The sequence below is a fragment of the Ammospiza nelsoni genome, chromosome 16 (genome assembly GCF_027579445.1).
Source record: "Ammospiza nelsoni isolate bAmmNel1 chromosome 16, bAmmNel1.pri, whole genome shotgun sequence".
Classification (NCBI taxonomy): Eukaryota; Metazoa; Chordata; class Aves; order Passeriformes; family Passerellidae; genus Ammospiza; species Ammospiza nelsoni.
In genome coordinates this window covers 3,083,555-3,106,127 of record NC_080648.1, presented here as the reverse complement: position 1 = coordinate 3,106,127, position 22,573 = coordinate 3,083,555, and the positions used below count along the sequence as shown (strand labels likewise).

The window sequence follows — 22,573 nt, the reverse complement described above, 5'->3', positions numbered from 1 at the left end:
TGGCTCCAGGATCATTTATGTGTGAAAGAATTATATCTTTTGGGGCATACCTGAGGGCTATACTCTCTGAATAATCAGGAGTAAATCTGAGTGATGTCTTTGCTCATCTGGCTGGCTCAGGCATTGTATCTCTGTGTTTTGCTATTCCTTGGCCACTTGGACAGCTCCTGTGGGGTTTGCAATGGTGACATGGGAGTAGTGGGTGCTGGATGGATTTTGGTGTTAGAGCTTGCAGTTAAACATCTGCAGCAGCTGCTTGTGCCTGACTCTTTCCCTGGGTCTAGCTCAATAATTTATCTTATCAGAAAATTAAGAGATTGCTATAGCCAACTTGTTGAAGTGATTAAACTTCGCTATTCCAGCTGATAAAGCTGAAACGGAGTGAGGGTTTGATGTAATTAGATTAAGTGTTCATAGTGGAAGCTGGCCTTGGACTTTAAAGCAAAGATATAGCTGGAATTGTTTCTCAGGGGTCTGTTGAGCTCCCCATCACTGACAACATTTTAATCAAAGAAAATCTTCCTTACCATTTCCGCTCTAGTTGAAATGACAATTAACAAAGCCCTGCTAATGCAGAAGTGCAGCACAGCTGCTGTGATTGTTTTGCTGTGAGGAGGCAGTAAATGAGCCCCATCAGAGCAGGCTCTGCTGCTCCCTCTCCCAGCACCATGCTGGGGCTCTTCAGGGCAGAGCTGATGCAGCCCAGACCCCTCAGCTCAGTGACAGGGACTTTCCTCAGGTCGTGGGACAGTGACATTGAGCCCAGCTCCCAGCCCCTGCCTGGATCTCTTCACAAGCTCCATCCCCTTCCCAGTGCCTAAAGACAGCAGCAGCTGTGGTGAGGGAAGAGAGAGGGCAGGAGGAAAGGCAGCCTCAGTGTGTGTGTGGGGAGCTGAAGGAGTGGGACATGCCAGTTCTAGAGCATGAGCCACGATGTCACTGCTGAGGGTCTGTGACCTGCGTGCCCAGGACAGCCCCTGAACAGCTGCTCCTCAATCACAGAATGGTTTGGGTTGGAAGGGACCTTCAAGCTCATCTTTTTCCACTATCTGCCATGGGTAGAGACACTTTCCTCTGGACCAGGTTGCTCTGAGCCCCATGTTGTGACAGGGGGTCCCACAGCATGGGCTGAACCCTGGCTATGGAAACAGATTTTGCTGAAGCACAGGCTGCTGTTGAAATAACTGGAAAAACTCAGTGCATTTTAATTCCTGCTGATTTTGCCCACTTGGCTGTGTCCACATTTGTAGCAAAACTGCTCTTGCAGATTTTTTTCCCCCCTGTTTCTTTCATCCTGTTTTAGGTTAAATGAAGGGGGATGTTTTAAATCCAAACCTGTGTGACACTGTGAAAGGATGGAAATAGAAAGTGCTCTCATATGTTCAGTGCCCAGCCCTGACATCTCCCTGGTGATCAAACAGGCAGATCCTGGAAAGCAGCCCACTCCCCATTGTGCTGTTCCCAGAGTTCTGATGCCTGGTGTGTGAATTCCCCAGGCACTGCTTGGTAGTACAGGCATTAAAGAGGGGGCAAGTGCAGCTGCCTGAGCCTGCCTTGCTGTTCTCTCTCTGCTGTACAAACGTGTCTCCTGCTGACAGGTGAAGCTCTGTAGCACCATGAGCTCTCTGAAGTGCAGGGCTCTGCCTGGTGCTTGGGGAGCACAGCTTGACTTTCAGCTAAAAATCAAAAAAAAAGGATGTGCTCTTAGCTCTATTTGACCCACATTAAATAACAATAAAGACACAGCAGCTTAGGGACAGGGGTTTGTGGGGAGCCTGGCACTGACCTGAGCCAGAAACAAGCTCAGACCCATGTTGGGATTTCTGCCTTGCTGTCTCCATGGGAGCTGGGGAAGAAACAATCCTGTCTCGTGTCCACACAGCCCTGCCCATCACAGCAAATCCCACTTGTCTCTGGGCATCTGGAGCCAGGCAGAACAGGGGAAGCTCAAGGAGGCAGGGACCAGCTCCTGATCTCCTACACCGCTGCTGCTCCAGGACAACAAAGGGAATCTGCTCTTTGTTCTGAAGCATGGAGAGCTCTGGTGCACATGCTCAGGAGAGAGTAGCTCAGACAATATGCTCTGAAAATGTGGTAGCGAGGCAGACCTGAGCACAACAGAATTAATCTTGTTTGGGAGAAATAGGAGGATAGGATGATAAATTTAATTATGTTTGCCGTTTGTTTTTCTTAAAAAAACCACACCCATGCTGTCTCTGGGCAAATGGAAATGAATCCAGACTGATTCTGAGCAGCAGATGCCATTCCTGGGTAAATCAGATCAGTGGCTCTAGCAGAGATTACAGTGATGAATTGGCCAAAGGGCAGTAAATGAATGGTCCAGCAGCATCTCAGGAGATCCCTGTGGGATCATCCCTGTGGGGTTTCCCTGGGGGAGGAGGCTGGTGGTGAATGGGAGGAGAGTGCAGGGACTGGGGCTAGTACGAAGGACCCATCTTGTTTTTTTGGTTTGTTTTTATTGTTGTGCCGTGCACGTCCATGGTGCTGCCTGCCCCTGGCTGCTCTTTGTTTTGGGGTCTGTGTGATGACTTGTTCAGGAAAACACCGGGCTGGAGGCAGGATTTCCTTCCTGCAGGATGGGGAGGGCTCTGTGCTGCTCACAGGTGGACATGAGAGGGTGAGGCAGGTCTGGGAGGCATCCTGTGGCAGGGCTGAGGACATTTGTGGGCTCTGTGGGCAGGCTGGGAGGAGAAGGCAGGCAGGAGACACCCCAGAGACAGCGGCAGGGACTCACAGGGAGGTGGGAACGGTGTGAGAATCCATGGCAACTCCAGGAGAGGGAGGAGCAGAGCGTGTGGAGGAGATGCAGAGTTGCCATTTCACAGCCCCCTTCCATGTGTTTGCTCCAATCCCAAATCCCCCTTTGTTAATGCTTCCCAAGGCTGTTGCTAGCCAGGCTTCCCCTCCCTGGCTGAGCACAGCCAATGGTGATGTGACGTTCACTTGGCTTCCCTTGTTTATCAGACAGCATCACAGCTGTCCTGGCTGGCCCAGCCAGCATCCCCCACCACAGACCAGGGGCTTGGGGCTCACAGTGGAGATGCTGCAGCAAGGGAGAGCCAGGAAGGAAAAGAGGTTTTATTTTTTTTTCCATTCTTTGTTTTGTTTTCATGCAAGAACTTCAAGAGTTGGGCTTGCAGGACTATCAACAGGCTGCCTGTGTGTGCTGGGGCATGGGATCTTTAGCTGGTCAGAGTGACCCCGAGATGAGTTCCAAAGTCTCTTTTCCCAGCCCAGCGCTTGAAGAAGGAGTCAGAGCTCTTAATTTCTCGATCTCAAGGTTGTTTATTGTATCTTATCTGTAAAATTCTTCCTCCTGCCCTGCCGAGGTCCATCCAGCAGGACAGTTCCAGGCACTCTGCCTGCCCTGGGGCGGTGTTATATCTTTATACTAAAATCTACCTGTACAATATTTACAATTACTTCCTAACACCTATCACTTATGTTAGGCAGTGAGCTTCTACTCTAAACCAATCTGTAAGTGCCAACATCACAACATAAGATGGAGGCCAAGAAGAAGAAGGAGAAAGGCTGGACATGCCCAGATCCCTCCATCTTGCCTCCTAACCCCCATACCAAAAACCCCAAAATCTACTTTTGCACCCCGTGATAACTTCACTATTATTCTACCTAAACTGTTGTGGCTTGCAGATCTTCATCTGAGGTTGGTAACTTGCTCCACGGGTCATAATGAAACCCACAGGGGCATCTTGGGCTCTGTGCCAGGGTCTCTGAGCCCCCTGGCAGGGGTCTTGGCTGCTCAGGACAGCCAGAGGGATGTCCTGGGTCCTGACATGCTGGGGCTGGGGAGAGGAATAAAGAATACTCCTGATTAAGCTTTTTGGGGAGTTCTTGTGGCTCAAAGCATGCAGGTATAGCCAAGGGGGGGTTTGGGGTGTGATTTTGGGGTGTATGACAGTGACCAGGACACTGACCCCATGTGTGTGTGTCTGGGGGGGACATCCCAGAGCAGCTGGGGCAGAGAGGGAACCATGGACATTCCTGGGCTCACCCGGCAGGAGGACAACTGGCCACAGCTGCAGGCTGTGCCCACATCATTCCTAAAAATAAATCAAGGCAGGCCCAGGAGCCCCAGTGGTGTCTGGGGGTGTTGTAAACACCGAGGAATTTACTCTGGGAGTTGAGTTGTAGTGGATCCAACAGCAGGTGCTACAGGGCACCAATGGGGCTGTGCAGATAAACACTGATGGATTTGCTTTCTGCTCACTGATGGAAAACGTGGCCATGGGCAGATGCCAGGCAGGGCTGCTGGACAGGCTGCAGCTCCTCACTGACAGCAGCAGAAGGAAGTTCCCCTGTGGGAAGTTTAGGAAATAATTACAACCCTCACATTGCCATCCCAAACACACCCCAGGGTTCAGCCAGCAGTGGTGTTTGCTTTGCCAGGTGTGGTTCCACACATTCTGCAATTCACCCATTCATATTCTGAGTGAATTATAAAGTTGTAACAGCCTCTGGGCTAAAATTCCAGCTCTTTCTGACTGGGTTGTGTGTGTTTGCCTGTTCAGTGTTGAGTAGTGATTCCTCCACAACTCCTGCAGCCTGTGGAGTGTGGAGCTGCTGTCAGCTGCCTCCCCAAGGCCTGGGGAAGGTGTGAGTGGAGCCCTGCAGCCTGAAAAATCACAGCAGCCTCTGGAATTCTATTTGAGGGCATTGCTTTGAAGGAACAACCCTAATCTAAGTGACAGTGTTCTCCTAAGAGTGAGAGCTGCTGTGTTCAGTGTGGGCTGTGACTCTCTGAGTGCAGGAGGAGTTCTGCCAGTGAAGGAGCTCTGCTCTGAAGGGGATTTCCCCTGCAAAATCCTTGGGGCTGAACAGCTCAAATCACCAACTTGTGCCACATCCTGGGGAGCCTGGAAGTGAAGTCTTTTTGGGGAGTATTTGGGGTGGTTGGTTGTGTCCAGTGATGAAGCCCACACCAGTCCCCAGCCTGTTTGTGTGGCTTTTGCTCTGCAAACACCTTGGAGGGAACCACAGAAGCCCAGGAAGGGCCAGACTGTTCTATCTGCCAGGTTTGACCTGGTTGTGGAACAGAAAAGACTGGAGACAACTGAGAGCTTCATGGCTTGGAGGGGCTGGAGCATGTCCAGGGCAGGGAACGGAGCTGGGAAGGGGCTGGAGCCCCAGGAGAGGCTGAGGGAGCTGGGCAGGGGCTCAGCCTGGAGCAAAGGAGGCTCAGGGGGCCCTTGTGGCTCTGCACAGCTCCTGACAGGAGGGGACAGCCGGGGGGGTCGGGCTGTGCTCCAGGGAACAGGGACAGGAGGAGGAAAAGGCCTCAATTTGCACCAGGGCAGGTTAAGATTGAATATCGGGAAAATTTTAGGTTGAATATTGGGAAAATTTCTTCTCTGAAAGGGTGGTCAGGAGTAGGATCAGATACCAGGGCAGTGTAGGAGTCTCTGTCCCTGAGGGGATTGAAAGCTGTGCAGATGTGGCACTGGGGCCTGGTTGGTGCTGGAGCTGTCAGTGCTGGGTTCATGGCTGGACCTGGTGATCTCAGAGGGCTTTTCCATCCTGGCAATGCTGTGATTTAATTACTGGGGTTTCCTATCAACCCTACAGACAAAGCACTGCTTTTAAAGGACTGTGAGGCTGCTCAGAGCCTGGCTTTGCTCTGGGCACGGGCTGCAGCCTCAGGGTGCAATTTTGGAGTGGATTTGGGTCGCAGGGCAGGCAGGAGCTGTTCTGATGCTGGGAGCAGGACTTTTCTCTGCATAACTCCTCTCCCTCCCTCTCCTCCTGCAGAGCTGATGTGATTTTGGGATTGGAAGCTGAAGGTTTTTGTAGAGATCTGTCCTGTCCCACCCCACCTCCCCTTCCACAGTGAGGAGACCACAGAGCTGTCTTTTCTGCCACCTGTGAGCACTCCTGCTGGCAGGGGCCACCCTTTTGGCTACAAACAACCAAAATCTCAGCAGATTCAGTATTTGGGCTTCTTTCTATATCACACAGCCCTTTTAAACTGAATATTTCCATCCCTTCTGGACCATTCTGGGCCAATAATCCCTTTATCTGCATTTGTCATAGCCCTTGAAGTCTGGAGGAACCCTCCAGATCCTGCCAAGTGGGACAAAAGTCTTTTGTAGAGAAAAGGAAATATCCAGGTGATGGGATGTGCTTCTCACTGTGGAGAGCCCCCAGAATATCAGGGGTTTCATCACCAGTTTTATGTATAGAAAAGCTATTTTAGGTGATTTAACAGGTGCTACGTGTTTTAGTTTAATTTTTCTCCCTCCATCTGCTTCCTGCACAGCTGAGCACATGCCATGGCCGGCTGCAGAGATGGCTCTGAAAAAACAGGCACAACAACCTTTGCAGAGAATGTCCCAAAATATCCTTCCTGGCATGTCTGGGACATGGATGGTGGCAGGATGGCCTGGGGGGAAATAATTACTGGTCTGGGCTCTGTCTCCTTCAGGAGGGTTACAAGAGTTCCAAGGAGAGGGAATGCTGCCCTGGCCCCATTTTAGGATCATTTTTGGCTTTTGTTCTGCCTTCATCCAGCAGAGCAGCATCCCAGCAGCTCCACAGGCTGCAAAGGCTCCCCAGCTTTGGGAGGCTGGAAATGCTCCCCCCACTCACAGTTCCTCACTAACATTTTCAATCTTGGCATCTTTGCAAAGTCGTGATCCTAAAGCTGGGCTTCACCCAGGCTCCCTCAGGCCGTGGAGCTGCTGGGATGAGGCCAGGCTGAGGGGGAAGGGCCAGCAGGGGCAGGGGACAAGGGAATGGTGGCCCTTCTGGAGCTGATCCTGCTTTTAGGGCTGGGGAGGGTGGGGGAGTGTGGGATACAGGCATGGGGAGTGGGACAGAGGGATGCTCGCCCTGAGCTGTGTCCCCATGCTCGGGGCAGTGTCCCTGTGCTCGGGGCAGTGTCCCCAGGCTCGGGGCAGTGTCCCCTGGTACAGGCAGTGTCCCCAAGCTCGGGGAGTGTCCCCAAGCTCGGGGCAGTGTCTCCATGCTCAGGGAGTGTCCCCATGCTCAGGGAGTGTCCCCAGGTTCAGGGCAGTGTCCTCAGGCACAGACAGTGTCCCTAGGCATGGGATTGTGTCCCCAGGCTTGGGGAGTGTCCCCAGTGATGGGGCAGTGTCCCCATGCTCAGGGCAGTGTCCCCAGGCTTGGGGAGTGTCCCCAGGGATGGAGCAGTGTCCCCAGGCATGGGATTGTGTCCCCAGGCTCAGAGCAGTGTCCCCAGGGATGGAGCAGTGTCCCCAGGCACAGGGCAGTGTCCCCAGGCTCGGGCAGTGTCCCTTGGCACGAGGAGTGTCCCAAGGCATGGGATTGTGTCCCCAGGCTCGGGGCTGTGTCCCCACACGCCTGGAGCACAGCGGAGGCTCAGCACCGGCTCTGCTCCCTGTCACTTGTCACTTTGCCAGCCGGGGAATGTTCAGGCTGAGATTTTCCTGCCGCTGCTGCCTCCGGCTGGAGCCGCGTGTGGGAGGCAGAGGGGGATGGGGAGGAAGCTGGGAGAAAGGAAAGAGAAGGGCAGGGGGATGGGGAGGAAGCTGGGAGAGAGGAAAGAAAAGCACAGAGGGATGGAGCAGGGGGACAGCCCGCAGTGAGCAGGGGCTGGAATGGGGCTGGAGGAATGGACTTGGAGATAGCCCTGGATCCGGGAGCTGCGTGGGGAGAGCTGGGTGCTGCCCCAGGGGAAAGGGGAGCATCATCCGGGGCTGGCGTGTAAATGGGAGTGAAAGGAGAGGCTGGGAGGAGAAGGAAATCCCAGTCACAGCCCCTTGCCTGGGAACAGCCAGGAGCACGGGCTGGGAGAGGGGCACGGCCATAGGAGCCGGAAAGCCCCAAAAAGAGAGGAGAGAGGATGCTGAGGGTGTCCCGGGCAAATCCCCAGCCCAGCACTGCCCACAGCCCAGCACTGCCCACAGCCGTGCCAGGCACCTCGCAGTGCCCTGGGGCACCTCGCTGCCCTCTCCATCCCCCGGGGCTCTGACAGCACTGCTGTGGCATGAATAAACTCTCCCGGGTTGTTGTGGCGCTGCTGTGACTCGTGTTTCCAGCTGCAGAGCAAGGAAAACAATTTTTCAGGAATCCATCGGGCAATTGTGCAAATAAATGTTTTCGAGGCCTTTGGCTGCCATAGTGATGAGCTCCATGGCAACCCCGCAAGGAAATGAATAATTCTGTGCTCGAAGTGGAATAATTTCGGGCTGGAAGTGGAAGATAAAAAGGGACCTGATGGCTGAGGGTGCTTCAAATTAGCTGATGAGCAAAGCACCCAAGTGCCCCCCTAGTGTGGGTGCTTGTCAAGCTCTCGGTAGTGGGGCAGTGCTGAGATGCAGAGGGGCTGTGGCAGGGCTGCCAGAAAAGCCTTTTGTCTGGTTATTCCATGAACATGGAAAGCCTTTTGTCTGGTTATTCCCTGGTTTCCATGCAGCCAGGTTATCAAAGGCAGCCCAGGTGGTGCAGAGGCTGTACCTGCCTCTCCTGACACAGCACCTGGCCTGAGCTCCGTGCCCACCACACCCTGAGCCCCTGCAGATGCTGCACCCTGGTTGTGTCTCAAATGTGGCTTTGATTCCTTCTCTCAGTTCTAGCCACGCTGGAAGCATTCCTGAAAATGAAAGCCAGCTCTTTACTGAGCTTTGAAGTGTGGAGTAGAACTGAATAGAGAGAGAGAAAAAAAATCCATCCTATGGGGGATGGGGTTTTTAGAAAAACACCCTATTGAATCAACAGCATTTGTATTAAAACCAGCCAGTCCTTGGAGTATTTCCATAGGAACCAGCCCTCCCATCCTGGGCAGGCTCCATCCCAGGCTGTGGAGGGTGGGTGGCAGTGCCAGGGGGGCTCTGGGTGTGCCCACCCCGGGCAGGGCAGCAGGGCAGGGAGGGCTGCTCATTGTGGAGTCAGTGATTCACAGCTGTGACTCACAGCCCCATCCTATAGCTGTGGAAGGCAGCCAGGTCTGGCCATCAGCTGTGTGTGCATTCTCCACTGTGAGAAGTTATTTTTGGATGTTTTTAGATTACAGCCCTTGGGTATTTTTTTTTTCTGTGCCTCTGAATTCTGGATGATTGCGCTGCAAGTAATTGAGACACTTGAATTTCCTGCTTAGAGAAGTGAGTTCAATGCCCTTTTTTGTTTTTTCTTTTTTCTTTTGCAATGCTAAGACATTTCTAAAATAGCTTTTCTATGTGGCGTCATGAGGAGGAGCAGGCACACAGCTTTGGGGCTCTTTGTGCAAAATTTGGGAAAACTGAGTGCAGTAAGAGCGAAGAAAAGGACATGGGGGTGTCAGGTTGAACATGAATCACCAGTGCACCCTTGCTGTGGTGGAGACTGGCTGGTTTTACTGGTCAGGTTGTAGCCAGCAGGACAAGAAGTTGCTCTCAATTCTCCTGTGGCACCTGGAGCACCGTGCCAAATTTTGGACTCCTCACAGCCACAAAAGCAGGGCCACCAAAATGATCTGAGCTCTGGAGCCCAGGGCAGGGTGGGAGAGGCTGGGGGAGCTCCTTGTGCTTGGAAGGTGGCACCAGGAGCACTGCAGCACCCTTGGGGACCCTTCCAGCCCAAACCATTGTAGATTCTGTGATTTGTGCCCCTCTTCCAGTCTGATTTTGTGATCCCACAGGGAATTAAGGGGAGGTAGGGCTTTGGGTGCCCCCCAGAGTGGAGGGGCTGGTGAGGCTCCTGGCAGCAATTCACATGCTCATCCCTCAGTGAGACCACAAGGAATGAAAAGGGTCTGAAGTGCTGCCCATGGTGATGCAGAGCCCTCCTTCCCTGGGACACACAGCTCTAAACCAAGAGCTCAGAACAGCTGAGCACGATCCACATCTCCTGGTACAGCCACCCCCCTCAGGAGGGCTGGGCTGTGCCACTCGGACCCTCCCAGGCTGCAGGGACCACCCAGACCCCTCAGCCCTCCCTGTCCAAGCCATTCCTGCCAGGTCTGCTGCCCAGGGGTGCCCGGGCTGGTGCCAGGGGTGCCAGCTCTGCTGCCTGTGCCTTCATGCAGCCCCGGGGCCAGGGGCTGTGGGCTGGGGAGCTCAGGGGGTCCTGGTGCAGGTGAATCTCCCGAGCACAGGGTGAGCCTTTCCTTCCTGCATTCCCACTGCTGCAGGACACAGGGGCTTTGACAGGAGTCAGGAGGAATGTCTGTCTGTTCAGGCAGGCCTGAGGGAGGGGTGAAAGAGGAGGGAGGAGTTTTTTAGGAGATGGAAAGTGTGATGCTGGCACTGCCACATCAAAGAGGGAGTTGAACCTGAGCCTCTGATTTCACAGCAGAGTTCAAACCACCGGAATACCACACTTAAAAAAGCCCCCCAAAATGTATTTGATATTAATTGTACTTTCTCTCCCCCATCTCTGGGTACCACCATCATGTCAGGGCAGCTCCAGAGGCAGGATCAGCGGCTGGGAGGCTCAGGGATGGTTCTGAGCAGCTTCCCTGAAGCCTGAGAAACCTGGGCACCTCATCTTGCAGCTGGGTGTGGGGCAGGAGCTGCTGGGGTTAACGGGAGCTTGAATGGGCTCTGGTTTGCAGTGGAGTTCAGGTTCCTAAGTCCTTTATTGGATCTAGCCCGGGGCTCTATTCCCAGCCTGTTTGTGACATTAACAGGTCACTGCTGCCCCAGGGCTGTCCCCACCTTGTCCTGCGTGGCGGGGGGGCAGGGGAGTCTCGGCTCACCCATCACGGAGGAACCAATCTGGGAGGGGAGCACGTTTCACGTGTGGTTTTTGGAACTGTGCCGCTAGCCCTGGCATGCAGGAGGGCTGGAAATGGTGCCCGGGATGCCCTGGGATGTGCAGGGATTTCAGGATTCCTGCCGGGGCAGCCTCTGCTCCATTAGTGCTCATTTGCATCCCCTAAAGATTAATTGGTGTGAGAGCAGCGCCCTGTGTCCGGCTGGGGATGGCTCGGGCACAGGACACAGAGGGGAGGTGTTGGGGAAGATGAAACAGGAAAGCCTTATAAATATGATTGTCTGGCAAAAGATTTTGAGAATATGGAAACTATAAGCGAGATTGAAATGAAAGCAAGCTTTGAGATCCCTCAGTTACTGAACAACTGGAAAACAATGGTGTGGCCAGCTGAAGGTAATCCCCTTTTGATGGAACAACACCCTCTGCCTGCAGACAGGCCCAAGGGTCAGAGCAGACCCTACAGCTTGGCAGAAGGGGCCCAAAGAGGAGTTTTTAGGGTTTGAAATGTAACACAGTATGGTAATGTAGTGATTCTTATAGGCTGTGTGGAAATGCTATAGGATTTGTATCTTGTACTGGATTGGTTAGTGAGAATCAGAATATTCAACACAGAAGAAGATTTATTGTATTGTAATGGGAACCTCACCCTCTTACCCCTTTACTCTCTTACCCTCTCATCCTCTCTCCCCCTCTCTTCTCTCAGGCTGCTCCAGCTGTGTTTGGCAGCTCCCAGCAGGGCCCTGCACCCCGGCCCTTTGCAATAAACCCCAAGTTCCAGACCTGGCTGCAGAGATCTCTCGTCTCCATCTGTCCCAACCGTGCTACCCCCCGATGCTCCTACAGGAGGGAGGGTCCTGTGGTCCTGGCTCGGGTTCTGCACATGTTTGGATGAGTTGCTTAAGACCAGATTTTGTGCAGAGCACCTGAGAGTGTCTGCACAGCATCCTTACAGACAGATACTGTGTTTCAAAGGCAGTTTGAACTTACATTCAGAATTCCAGAATGGTTTGGGTTGGAAAGGACCTCACAGCCCATCTCATCCCACCCCTGCCATGGCAGGGACACCTCCCACTGTCCCAGGTGCTCCAAGCCCCATCCAGCCTATCCTTGGGCACTGCCAGGGATGCAGGGGCAGCCCCAGCTGCTTTGGGCACCCTGTGGGGCAGGATTTCACAGGGATGCTGAAAGCTCATGAGCATTCGAGGCTTCTCTCCTTGCAGGGCTTTGGTGCAGCTACAAGGTCACTGTGGCTGGTACAGCCTTCAAGAACAGCGCCTGTGGGTCCATCCCCATTCCAAAATGCCCATATTGAGCCTGTTCTGTGTGTGAGGGCACAGGTGGAGGGGGCACTCAGGCAGGGGATGCTCAGCAGGGCGTGAGGAGCCCATCTGGTGCCCAGCACGTGGCACTGAGCTGGCACCGGCCGTGCCCACGCTGGCATTGGCAGCGTGCAGGGAGCTGAGAGCTCGGGCACAGGGGTGGCACAGGGACACCCCAGAGCAGGGCTGGGCAGGGACTCAGGGACTGGGCAGGGATTCAGGGTCTGGGCAGGGATTTGGTGGCTGAGCAGGATGCTCAGATCTTGGCAGGGCATTGGGGTCTGTGCAGGGCATTGGGGTCTCAGGGTTTTGGGGTCTCAGCAGAGTTTTGGAGTCTGAGCAGGGCATCAGAGTGTGAGCAGTGCTGGGATCTGAGAAGGATGTTGGGGTCTGAACAGGGTTTTGGGGTCTGAGCAGTGCTGGGGTCAAACAGGCTGTAGTGGTCTGAGCAGAGTTTTGGGGTCTGGCATCTCCTGGGTATAAGGGCTGGGAGCACAGGGGTGGAGGAGGCGCCTCCATGCCTTGTAGCATTGTGGTTTGAACACTTTCCTGGGAAATGGGGTAAGGTCCTTTCATGGGAAGGGCTTTCTAACCCCCATCCTCCTCTACCTCACTTCAAGAGAGCTCACAGGGCAGCCCTCATCCCAAGGGAGCCAGCACACAGCCAAGGGGTGTAAGAGCCTGAGTGAGAGATGCAGGACTCCAGGGGCTCTCCAGAATGCAGTTTATTGTATTCAAGATGTAACAGAAGTCCAGGATGATGGGTGACAGAGCTGTGCCTACAGCTGTCAGCTCCAGCTGCAGGCAGGCCTGGAGACCCTTTGGTTTGGTTACAGTAGTTTTCTTTTGGTTACAATGCATTCTGTACTTTTCTTTGCTGTGCATCTTCATACAGTAGAACCAATCTATACCTTAACTATTATCTATAGCCTATCATAGCTACTATAATTACCATATTCATGTTGCTGTTCTCCAATCACTAAAAGTCAGTACATTACAGTTTAAGCTAGAAATTGTTTTTCAGTTTTCTTGCAGTGGAAAATTCTGAGACATTTTTTCTACTTGCAACATCAGCATGTCGGTTTGCCTCTGCTATTTTTCTGCTTGGTAAAAACACCTTGTTTGAGGTGGGTTTATCCTTGCTCTAAGCCATAAAAACCCCTTCTAACTCACACACCCTTTGCCTCCATGGTTATCCAGTAAGTCTGGCTCAGCAGTTCTTTTCTTCTATACCAAAACTTGCTTCTATCTCTATTCCTTCTTCAGCTTCTACATTTAAAAATCTTTCTGCCAAGCGCACATATCTGTGAGACTTTCTTGTCAAACTTTCATCCTTCCCAACAAAGGGTAAATCCCGGCATTCCAAGGGGTAAATCCTGGCATTCCAAGGGATGGAAGGGCTGTGGGTGGTCAGAGCAGGGACTGGAGGGGAGACAGTGCTGATCTGAGTGGTGGGGTCATGTAGGGACAGAGCAGAGGGGACCCCAGGAAGCTGGTGAGATGTTGAGGAAGTGTGGGGGCTCTGGAGGGGCTCTGGGAGCACAGCCCTGAGCAGTGAGCAGTGGCTGAGCACAGCTGACACCTGGCAGGCATGAAAGCCAGGCTTGTTTGCCTGCACAGAGTGCTGATTGTGGCCTTGGCCACAAAACCTCCTCAGCCAAAGTCTGTCAGCATCCCCTGAGCTCTGCCAGGCTGATCTGTGGTGTTCAGCACCCCCAGCAGCCAAGGGGAGCCAATGGAGATGCTCAGATGCTCCCTGCTCCCCTCTCCCTGCTGCTCCAGCCTCCCCAGGACTGAGCTTGGACTCTTTTCAGAGCAGATTCTGTGGTGCCAGGCAGCTGCTCTGTGATGACCCAAATTCCCACCACACTGTGGGGTTTTCTCACCCTCCATCACATGAATGAAGCTGCAGAATGGAGTTGTAACCTGAAAGAGCTTGAGAGGTGTCACAGACATCTTTTATGGAAAATCCTTTCTTTAGGATTTTTCTTCCTGAGAAGCCTCAGGAACAAAATGTAAACTTTAATTATCTGCTGCTGTGGAATGCAACAGGTGCATCTGTGATTGGCCTGTGTTGGATGTTTGTATTTAATGGCCAATCACAGTCAGCTGGCTCAGACTCTCTGTCTGAGCCACAAGCTTTTGTTATCATTCTTTCCTATTCTATTCTTAGCCAGCCTTCTGGTGAAATCCTTTCTTCTATTATTTTAGCATAGTTTTAATATAATATATATCATAAAATAATAAATCAGCCTTCTGAAACATGGAGTCAGATCCTCGTCTCTTCCCTCAACCAAAAACCCCTGTGAACACCATCACAGAGAGGGGCATCCACTCACAGCCTGCAAAAGGGCAGAGGACGTGGTCCTACAAGGGTGGATATGCAGCTCTGGGGCTTTGGGATTGCAGTTTTTATGATTTTACTCTGTAATATTGGCAATGGATGATATTATATCCCATGACAGGGGTTGGAAATAGATCATCTTCATGTTTCTGACCCAAACCGTTCTGTGATTCCATACTGGTGGGGTTTGGAGGAAATGCTTGGCTGTGGCCTCTGAGAGCAGCAGGAGTTAGGAAAGTGTTGCTGGATGCACCATGGAGTCCCCAAGTGCTTTTGGTGGTTATTCTTCAACAGGGTGAGGGATGGACACTCTCAAAGGGTCTTGGCCCCTGAGTGCTGTTGATGGGAGGATCTAAAGCATGCACTGGTCCAGCCCCCTGCTCCTGACTGAACTGGAGTAACTTGCTGTTTGTTTTCTTTTCCCACAGCTCCCAGAATGGAGAGGAAGCTGGAGCCTGGCCCAACAACCAGTTTGACACAGAGATGCTCCAAGCCATGATCCTGGCTTCAGCCAATGGTTGGTGTCCATCACTCCTGGGAAAACCCTGACTCCTGCTCTGGGGGACCTGGGGTCGTGCTGATAGAGGAGATCCTGTGAGACCGATTCATCTGGGTTTGGCTGCAAAGGTTCTGCTGCAACAGATCCCAAAGCTGGTGGAAAAGCACTGATATCCCTGCAGAGAGGGGTCAGGAAGGATCTAGGTGGAAAATGACTGATGTCCCTGCAGAGAGAGAGGTCAGGAAGGATCCAGGCAGAGGAGACACCTGGTTCCTGTACACAGGGACACTTCTTCCACCCAAACTCTTTGCTTTGTACTGAAACACCACCTGGCTGTGCTGGGGTTGTGTTACTGAAAGAGCCAGTCTGGAGATGATGTTTTATGGAGTGCTTGGTTCCAGAAAGTCACAGTAAATTAAATTGGCTGTGAGGTGAGGAGGAGGGAAGGCTGGAAGTTTGTGTGAGGCTGGACCAAGGGAAACGGGGAATGTCTGGCTCAGTATTCCCAACAAACCTTGTGTGCAGAGGAGCTCCCCAAGCCCCTCTGCTGAGCCATGGGGTCACCAAGGTTTCCTCCCCTGGCTGCTGCTGCCTCCTTGCAGTTGTACTCACTGGTTTGGGGTCGTTTGGGGTTGGTTTGCTCTGGTTTGTGGCTGTGCAGAAGCCTTGGGTAGGGAGAGATGTTCCCACGCAGCCAAAGCCTCCATGGCTTTGTGTAAAACCAGGACAATTGCCATTCTGTGCAGCACTATGGATAAAGAGCCTGCTTTTCATAGAGCCTTTATTTATAAATACCTTCAAGTCTTTACCCCCCCCTTGATTTAAAAATAGAAGCACAGCCATAAAACCCTGTGCAAAATGCTTAGGATGTTTCCTTTGAGCTGTTGGGAGGGAAGGAATCCGAGGGAGGAGGAATGGCTTTGGTGTTGCTTTCTTGGAAAGCTGCTGCAGCTGAGCTTTGCTGCTCTGCAGACACCAGGAGACAGCAGCTGGGCTGGGGAGGGGGACCAGGTCTGGGGCAAGGGAGCTGTTTACACTCCAGAGAAAGAAACAATGTGAAAATGTGTCTTTGCTCTGAAAAAAAAGCATGGAAAAACAGCCCTTGGGCTTGCATGTGGTTATCATCACCCCGTGTCTCCAGATCCGGTCGCCTTGCTGGTAAATAAAGCTGTTTTTCTGGCTGCTGCTCCAGCAATCCCCAGGATCAGAGCTAAGCGGGTCCCTTCCAGGTTAAGCACCGACTTTGATGGAGCCCCGGGCCCATTTGCAGCAAATCTCCCCAATCCACAGCCCCAGCCCTCTCCAAGGCTCGGGTCTGCCCTGGGGCTGATGGAAATCAAATCCCCCTGCAGATAGATAATGGCTGTGCCTTATCCATCCTGCTTGGCCCTTTCTGTGCTGGGTGTGTGCATGGGCACCCAGCAGCAGTTTTTTTCCCTCCAGCACAGCGTTTTCGTGTCACCCTTGCTCTCTGTCCCCTTTCTGCTCTCTCTTTAAGCCAATAGTGTTGATTGGAGCAGGCTTTGATTAGGGGCAGCGCTAATTGCCCATTAAGCTTTGTGTTACCCATCCCTGGGTGTGATTTCCTGGCCATTTAAATAATCCTTATGTTTCACTGTCACCCACTGAGCTCAGTTTGAGCTCCGGGGTGACAGGGGGGTCACAGTGATGCCCTGGATGCATCCTCACCCTGGCCCAGGGGTTTTCCTTGGCTTCAGCAGAGGCAGCGCTGGCCCTGCCTGCACCATCCAGTCCTGTGAGGATTAAATCCCTTCCCCAATGGTTAAATCACCATCACAGAGTATCTGGGGACCTGATTTTCCCCCCAGGGCTGTGACCTTGCTGTAGGGTTCTGTCTCCCTTCCCAGCCATCCTTCCTCTGGCTCTTCCTGCCTCGCAGCTGGGAACAGAATGAAAAACCAGTTTGGAACGATCTGAATGGGCAGAGGCAGCTGCTGGGACAGCCCAAGGAGCACAGATGCTCCAGGACCCCAGACTCTCAAGGATAGACATCCTGTCCTTAAAATACTCTGGCTCCAGGGAGAATTTAGAGAGGTGCCATGGGATGGTGGGAGAGCAGAAAGGGAGGCCCTTGTGCCCCCAGGCAGGGGCAGACACGCTATATTGGGTGCCCTGAAAGCCCCACCAGCAGCTGCAGCAGCACCTGCTCTGGGGCTGCCCCGGGGGCGATGGAGCCACTCCTGGTTATTTTTGCCAAAGCCCAAATTCTTGTTTTTCCTCCTCAGGACCGTTTGGGATAGTGACAGGCTGCTGGTAGAGGCTGAGCATGACCTTTGAGAGCTCAAGTGCTTTGCTTGGCAAGAGCACCTCGGTGCCCATTTATAACCCTCCATTGTTCCTGTTCTCTCTTCTTTTCAGCCTTAATGTCAGTGTTACCTAGAAACAGCCGGTCACCCTTACCCATGGCAGGCTGGGAACTTCACCAGAGCCTTTTTGTCCCTGCTGGAAGCTGTGCTGAGACTGCAGATTATTCATGGGGATTGGGTGGTGCTGGCACCCCCAGCCCTTCACTGCTCAGGGCCCTGGGGTGGCCCCAGAGGGACTCAGGGCAGCAAAACCCAGGTTGAAGAAGGAGCCCGAGTGCCCCCAGCCTCTCACTGGGCTGGGACAGCCCAGAGAAAACAATTCTTCCGTGGCTGGAGGCTGTAGTCTGTCAGAGTTGAGATGGAGACAATACAAAGCACTGCACTCCATTTTCAGAAGGCTTCAGACCTGTTTTTATTATAGCCTGGATCCTTTTTATACATTCTTACAAAACTCCTAAGTTTGCACTTTGCTTATTGGTCATGAGAGACAAACAAAGTGCTCATTGGAACAGGCAGTTGCAGGTTTCTCTTATTTCTCCTTCTTTCTTACTTGGTTTCTATGTCAATGACCTTGGTAGGAAATTCTTTCAGGGATAAACATGGATCCTCTTATCAAACTCCTCTCTGGCTCACAGAAGTTGATGTAAAACCTCTTCACAGTAGTCCACCTGTGAGATGGTCCCTGCACATCTCCAGTCATCCCATCCCTTACGGGTCATTTCTAACACCTCCATGGCTGTGGGCTTGAGTTGGTTGCTAATGAAATATTCTGCTGCACAGGCAAGTGAGGATTAGCAATAAATATCACTAATTACAGACACATCCCCCCAGCACAAGGTCCTGCAAGCCCTGCTGGGTCTGGAGCCCATTTCATGGGGACTGTGGAAGAATTCTGCTGTGGGGAATGCTTCCAGAGCAGGAAGTGAAAGGCATTTCCCTGCTTGCACCCTACAGCCCTGCCCCAGTGCACAATATCACTCTTGTTTTCAGCCTCGCTGTGTTTTCCTCCCTGCCCGCTCCAACAGAGCAGCTGCAGCTTCTCAAACTGCAGTTGCTTCATCCTTCCGACCCCTGCAAGGGGAATGTGTACACAGCCATATTTCAGGGGATGTGGGATGTGCTCCAGCTTTTTGTCCAGCTTTCTGGCTGGCTCAGCCACCTCCATCTGCTCAGGGGAAAGCAGAGGCAGCACAGAGCTGGTCTGGAGTGAGGAGAAGCACGAGGGGACCCAGCCCACCACCCCTACTCGTTGTTTTTCTTTGTTCCCACAATCTCTCTGCCTCTGGAAGGAGGGAGCAGCACCCCTGGGCTCTGCCTTGGACCCTTTGGGTGCCCTGGCTGGGTGTCCCCATCCTGGCTGGGTGTCCCCATCCTTCAGGAGAGCCTGGCCCCAACCATGAGGCAGTTAAAGGCTGAGATGGGAGCCACAGTCTCTGAGACAAAGGCTGAATTTCAGCAAACCATTTCAGGAGGATCCCACCCTGAGCCGTGCACAGGCAGCTGCACTGGAGCAGATCGTGCATGGCAACAGCATCACTCATTCCTGCCATCCCCCCGTGCTCGTTCTCCCCCTGCCGCCGTGCATCCCCCCGTCTCCATCTGCTCTCCAGCATCCCGGGGGGCGCCGTGCCCCTCCCCACTGCTCGCTCCGCTCCGTGCTGGAGCTTTGCATAGCGACAGGAATGAGTTCGCCTTCCCCTCCCCCTGCTCCCCGATCTGGACCATCAGACACGCTCTGGCATTGATTTCCTCCGTGCTCGGCTTCCTAGAGCCATTTTGTGGTATTGCAGGGGAGGGGTTCTCTTTCTCCTCTCCCGTGTCCTGCTCCCTGAATAAACCTGGCTGCCTAAAAATACCGCGGGCAGGGTTTTAAATGCGGCGGAAAAATAAATAAATATCGGATTTCCTTTAATGCATCGCTAATGGTGCGACTGCACAATATGTTTGTCATGGGCAGTTTCGGGCGGGGGGTTGTTCTGTGGGGAGCTGAAGGGTGATGTTGGTTTGGGTTTGACACCCTGTGGGGCTGTTGGGGTTTGGGGTGGGGGTCTGTGCCAGGCTGCCCTGTGGGGAGCTGAAGGTGGTGTTGGTTTGGGTTTGACACTCTGTAGGGTTGTGGGGGTTTGGGGTGGGGGTCTCCAGCTGGCTTTAACATCCTGCCTTTCTCTGTGCCCAGTCTGTGCCAGGCTGCCCTGTGGGGAGCTGAAGGGTGATGTTGGTTGGGGTTTGACACCCTGTGGGGCTGTTGGGGTGGGGATCTGTGCCAGGCTGGCCTGTGGGGAGCTCAAAGGTGATGTTGGTTTGGGTTTGACACCCTGTGGGGCTGTTGGGGTTTGGTGTGGGGGTCTCCAGCCGGGTTTAACATCCTGCCCTTCTCTTTTCCCCCTTGCCCGGCGTTCCCCACAGAAGCTGCTGACGGTAACTCGACCCTGGGCGGCGGCAATGGCACGATGGGGCTGAGCGCCCGCTACGGCCCGCAGTTCACCCTGCAGCACGTCCCCGACTACCGGCAGAACGTGTACATCCCGGGCAGCAACGCCACCCTCACCAACGCCGCCGGCAAGCGCGACGCCAAGAACGCCGCCCCCGCCGGCGGCAACAAGAAGAAATCCGGGAAGAAGGAGAAGAAGTAGTGAAGAAGAAAAAGGAGACCTTAGAGCTACAGGGCAGCCGGCTCCAGCACTCCCCCAAAACCACAGCCCAGGCCGGAGGACGAATGTGAATTTTTTTTTGTGGTGCAAAAGTAGGAAATGCTGCGAATGTATCTCGTCATCATCAGGGCTGAGAGCACGGGCTCGCTGCTCTCAGGTCTCATGATGAAAACCAATCCGGAATCTAAACCCAACACAAACAAGTGCCCTGTGAATAATGTTTTATACAATCCCTCGGGTATTAGAATATGCCAGGGCAGAAGGTCTTTTGCCGTGTCTTTGGATCCAGTTTGCTCCCAGGTAGTCCAAGAAAGGCACAAGGCTTGTGCTCGGCTTTGCCCAGTGTAAATAATTTTAATGTGGATCTTTTAATTTATAGCCCTTCAGCTATTTTTTGGAAAGGAAAAGGAAGTTCTTAGCTTAAAGCCCATGCTCCAATTCTTTGCTGTTAAATTTTCCATTTTTAAAATTCACCCCCAGTCAATGATAGTGATGGATTTTGGAATTTGGAAGTTGGTAGGGAGTGCTTCAGTTCCTGCTTACCTGTCATCTGAAAAAAAAAAAAGGTTTATATTGCATGAGTCAAAGGGAATATGGCAAAGCTGCATCCTAAGCATTTTTAATTTTTTTTTTTTTAAGTGTAACCACTAATGGCCTGAAATATGATAAGGAAAAAAGCCCTCCAGCTGTGTGAGAGTCAGGGAATTCCATGAGGAGCATGCCGAGGTGTGCGGCAGCTGCCCCAGCGGTTCTAGGGGTCTCCGAAGAGCAGACACATCTCAAACCTTCTTTGCAGTAAATATTTATATGTACAGTCGATGTTCTTATGGAATTAAGGCTAAGAGAGCCTCGCTCCCCCGTGGCCAGGCCTGGCCAGGTCCCCCAGGGGACACGGGGACGGGGTTTCACTGTCTGCACACGGTGTCTGCATGCACGTCCCTCTCCTCACACCTGCACTAGCGCCGTAGCTCCACGGACCCGCACAGTCCTCGCATGCCCACGTGGTGTGAACGCGCCGGCAGCCGCCCGGGCTGCCCTGGGGAAGGGGTGGGAGGGGGTGGGATGGCTCAGGTGGGCTGGGGAAACTCAATATTGCTTCTAGTTCGGTTCTTTGGGGTGATCGGGCAGTTCTGGGGGTCTCACCCAAAGGGTGGGATCCGCGGAGCTGCCGGTGCATGGCTTTGGTGCAGAGTTGGTGGCTGAGTAAGTGATGGTTGTTTTGGTGGTGTCTGGGGACCAGATCTAGACAAGGGACCCAAGAGCAGGGGGTGATGCTGCAAAATGGGGGGCAGTGACTGGGGAGTGGCACATGGGGCTGTGCGGGGCCAGCCTGGAGGAGGAGGTGATGCTCCCGCTGGCTTTGGGCTTCGTATCCTGCAGGGAGAATGGAAGGATGAGGATTAGGGTTTCTCCATGTGCCCATCACCAAAGCACCAGGCCAGCTTCCCATAGCAAAGCAGCTCTGAGCCCCCGGGAGAGGCAGATGGGGGCTTTGTGTAGCCAGAGCCAGGAGAGGAGCTGTGGGGTGGCCCGGAAGGGGCCACACCGAGTTTCCCAGGGGGGTTTGTGTTGTTTTTTTCCTTTTTAAATCACTAACACGTAACTCACCCGAGCAGACCCAGCCCTTTCAGCCAGGCTCTCCCCACCCTTGCCCCCTCCCCAAACAGGGCAGCAGGAGCATCCTCCGTGTTCCATCCAGATCCAGCCACCTCCGGCGCTGGCTGCACTGGGAGCGGTTCCCACCCTGTCCCCTGCAGCTGCCACCTGCCCCCCCTCTAGAAATGCTGTAGCTGAATTGTAGTCTTTATATTTTCTTTTTAATCTGCAAATCTGAGGTAGCGTAGTGAGTGTCGTGTATTTAGTGGCGTGTTATTTTTAATTGCAGTAACTAACTTGTGGGCATCAGTATTTTCAATTTTCTCTGTATCTTCTTTCCATGTGGTCTGTGCTCCGAGTGTGCGTGAAATGAAACACGTTTGCCCTTTCAATGTGTCTAATATTGAATTATACTTATATATTATATATATGCTTATATCCTTCTTATACCCATATAGACCAACGTCAATGTGTTACACGCAAGTTTTATACTCTAATATTTATATTGCTTTTTTTCTTTGGGAAAAAAAAATAATAAAATGGTTTCTTCTGAATGAATGGTGCTTATTCTGGTGGGGAAAGGGAGGCACAGGTGGGGTCTGGCTGACAGGGGTGGTTCAGCCCCTGCCTGGCTCCAGCAGTGGGGATGCTCTAGGGGCAGCCCCAGTCTTGTGCCCCCAGGCCTGCTCTGGTGGCACCCCCATCCTGTGGTCACCCAGGCCTTTGAGTGGAGCATGACCTGGCTGTGGATCATGACTGAGGACATGATGGGGTCGGTAGCTGCAGCCCCCAGAGGTTCCAGCTGGCCCTCTCCATCACTAGCAGGGATCTGGTCACTGTTGCCCAGTCCTGGAGGATCTGGAGAACCAGACCCAGCTGGGATTCCATCACCCTTCCCCATCCTCAGCAGGAATCCACTCTCCCTTCTCCAGCCCTGGTCTGATTTGCTTTTCCCCCTCTCTGCCCTTGGGGACAGTGGGTGGGAGGGCACTCAGATATTGTCACTGGAGCTCCCTGGCCAAGACAATCCTCCCGCCCTCCCCCTCCAGGGGTCCAGCACAGGCTCAGGAAAAACATCCCGTGGCTCAGGATGTCGCAACCCTGGAGGAAAAAATAAGCTGCTGCTG

General features: G+C 53.1%; 1 protein-coding gene across 13 annotated transcripts in view; it reads left to right on the top strand.

Moving 5' to 3' along the window:
- The window catches only part of LOC132080365 (protocadherin gamma-C5-like), a 230,175-nt gene extending 208,175 nt beyond the window's left edge, over positions 1-22,000 (top strand). For 11 of the 13 annotated variants that reach the window (XM_059483500.1, XM_059483495.1, XM_059483496.1 and 8 more), the window contains exons 3-4: positions 14,802-14,890; positions 19,606-22,000. In XM_059483500.1, the coding sequence (XP_059339483.1) occupies positions 14,802-14,890; positions 19,606-19,832 (316 nt within the window). In that variant the 3' untranslated portion in view covers positions 19,833-22,000. The remainder of the gene's footprint in view (positions 1-14,801; positions 14,891-19,605) is intronic. The other 2 variants (XM_059483493.1, XM_059483490.1) reach the window with 1 other exon arrangement.
- Positions 22,001-22,573: the final 573 nt, after the last annotated feature.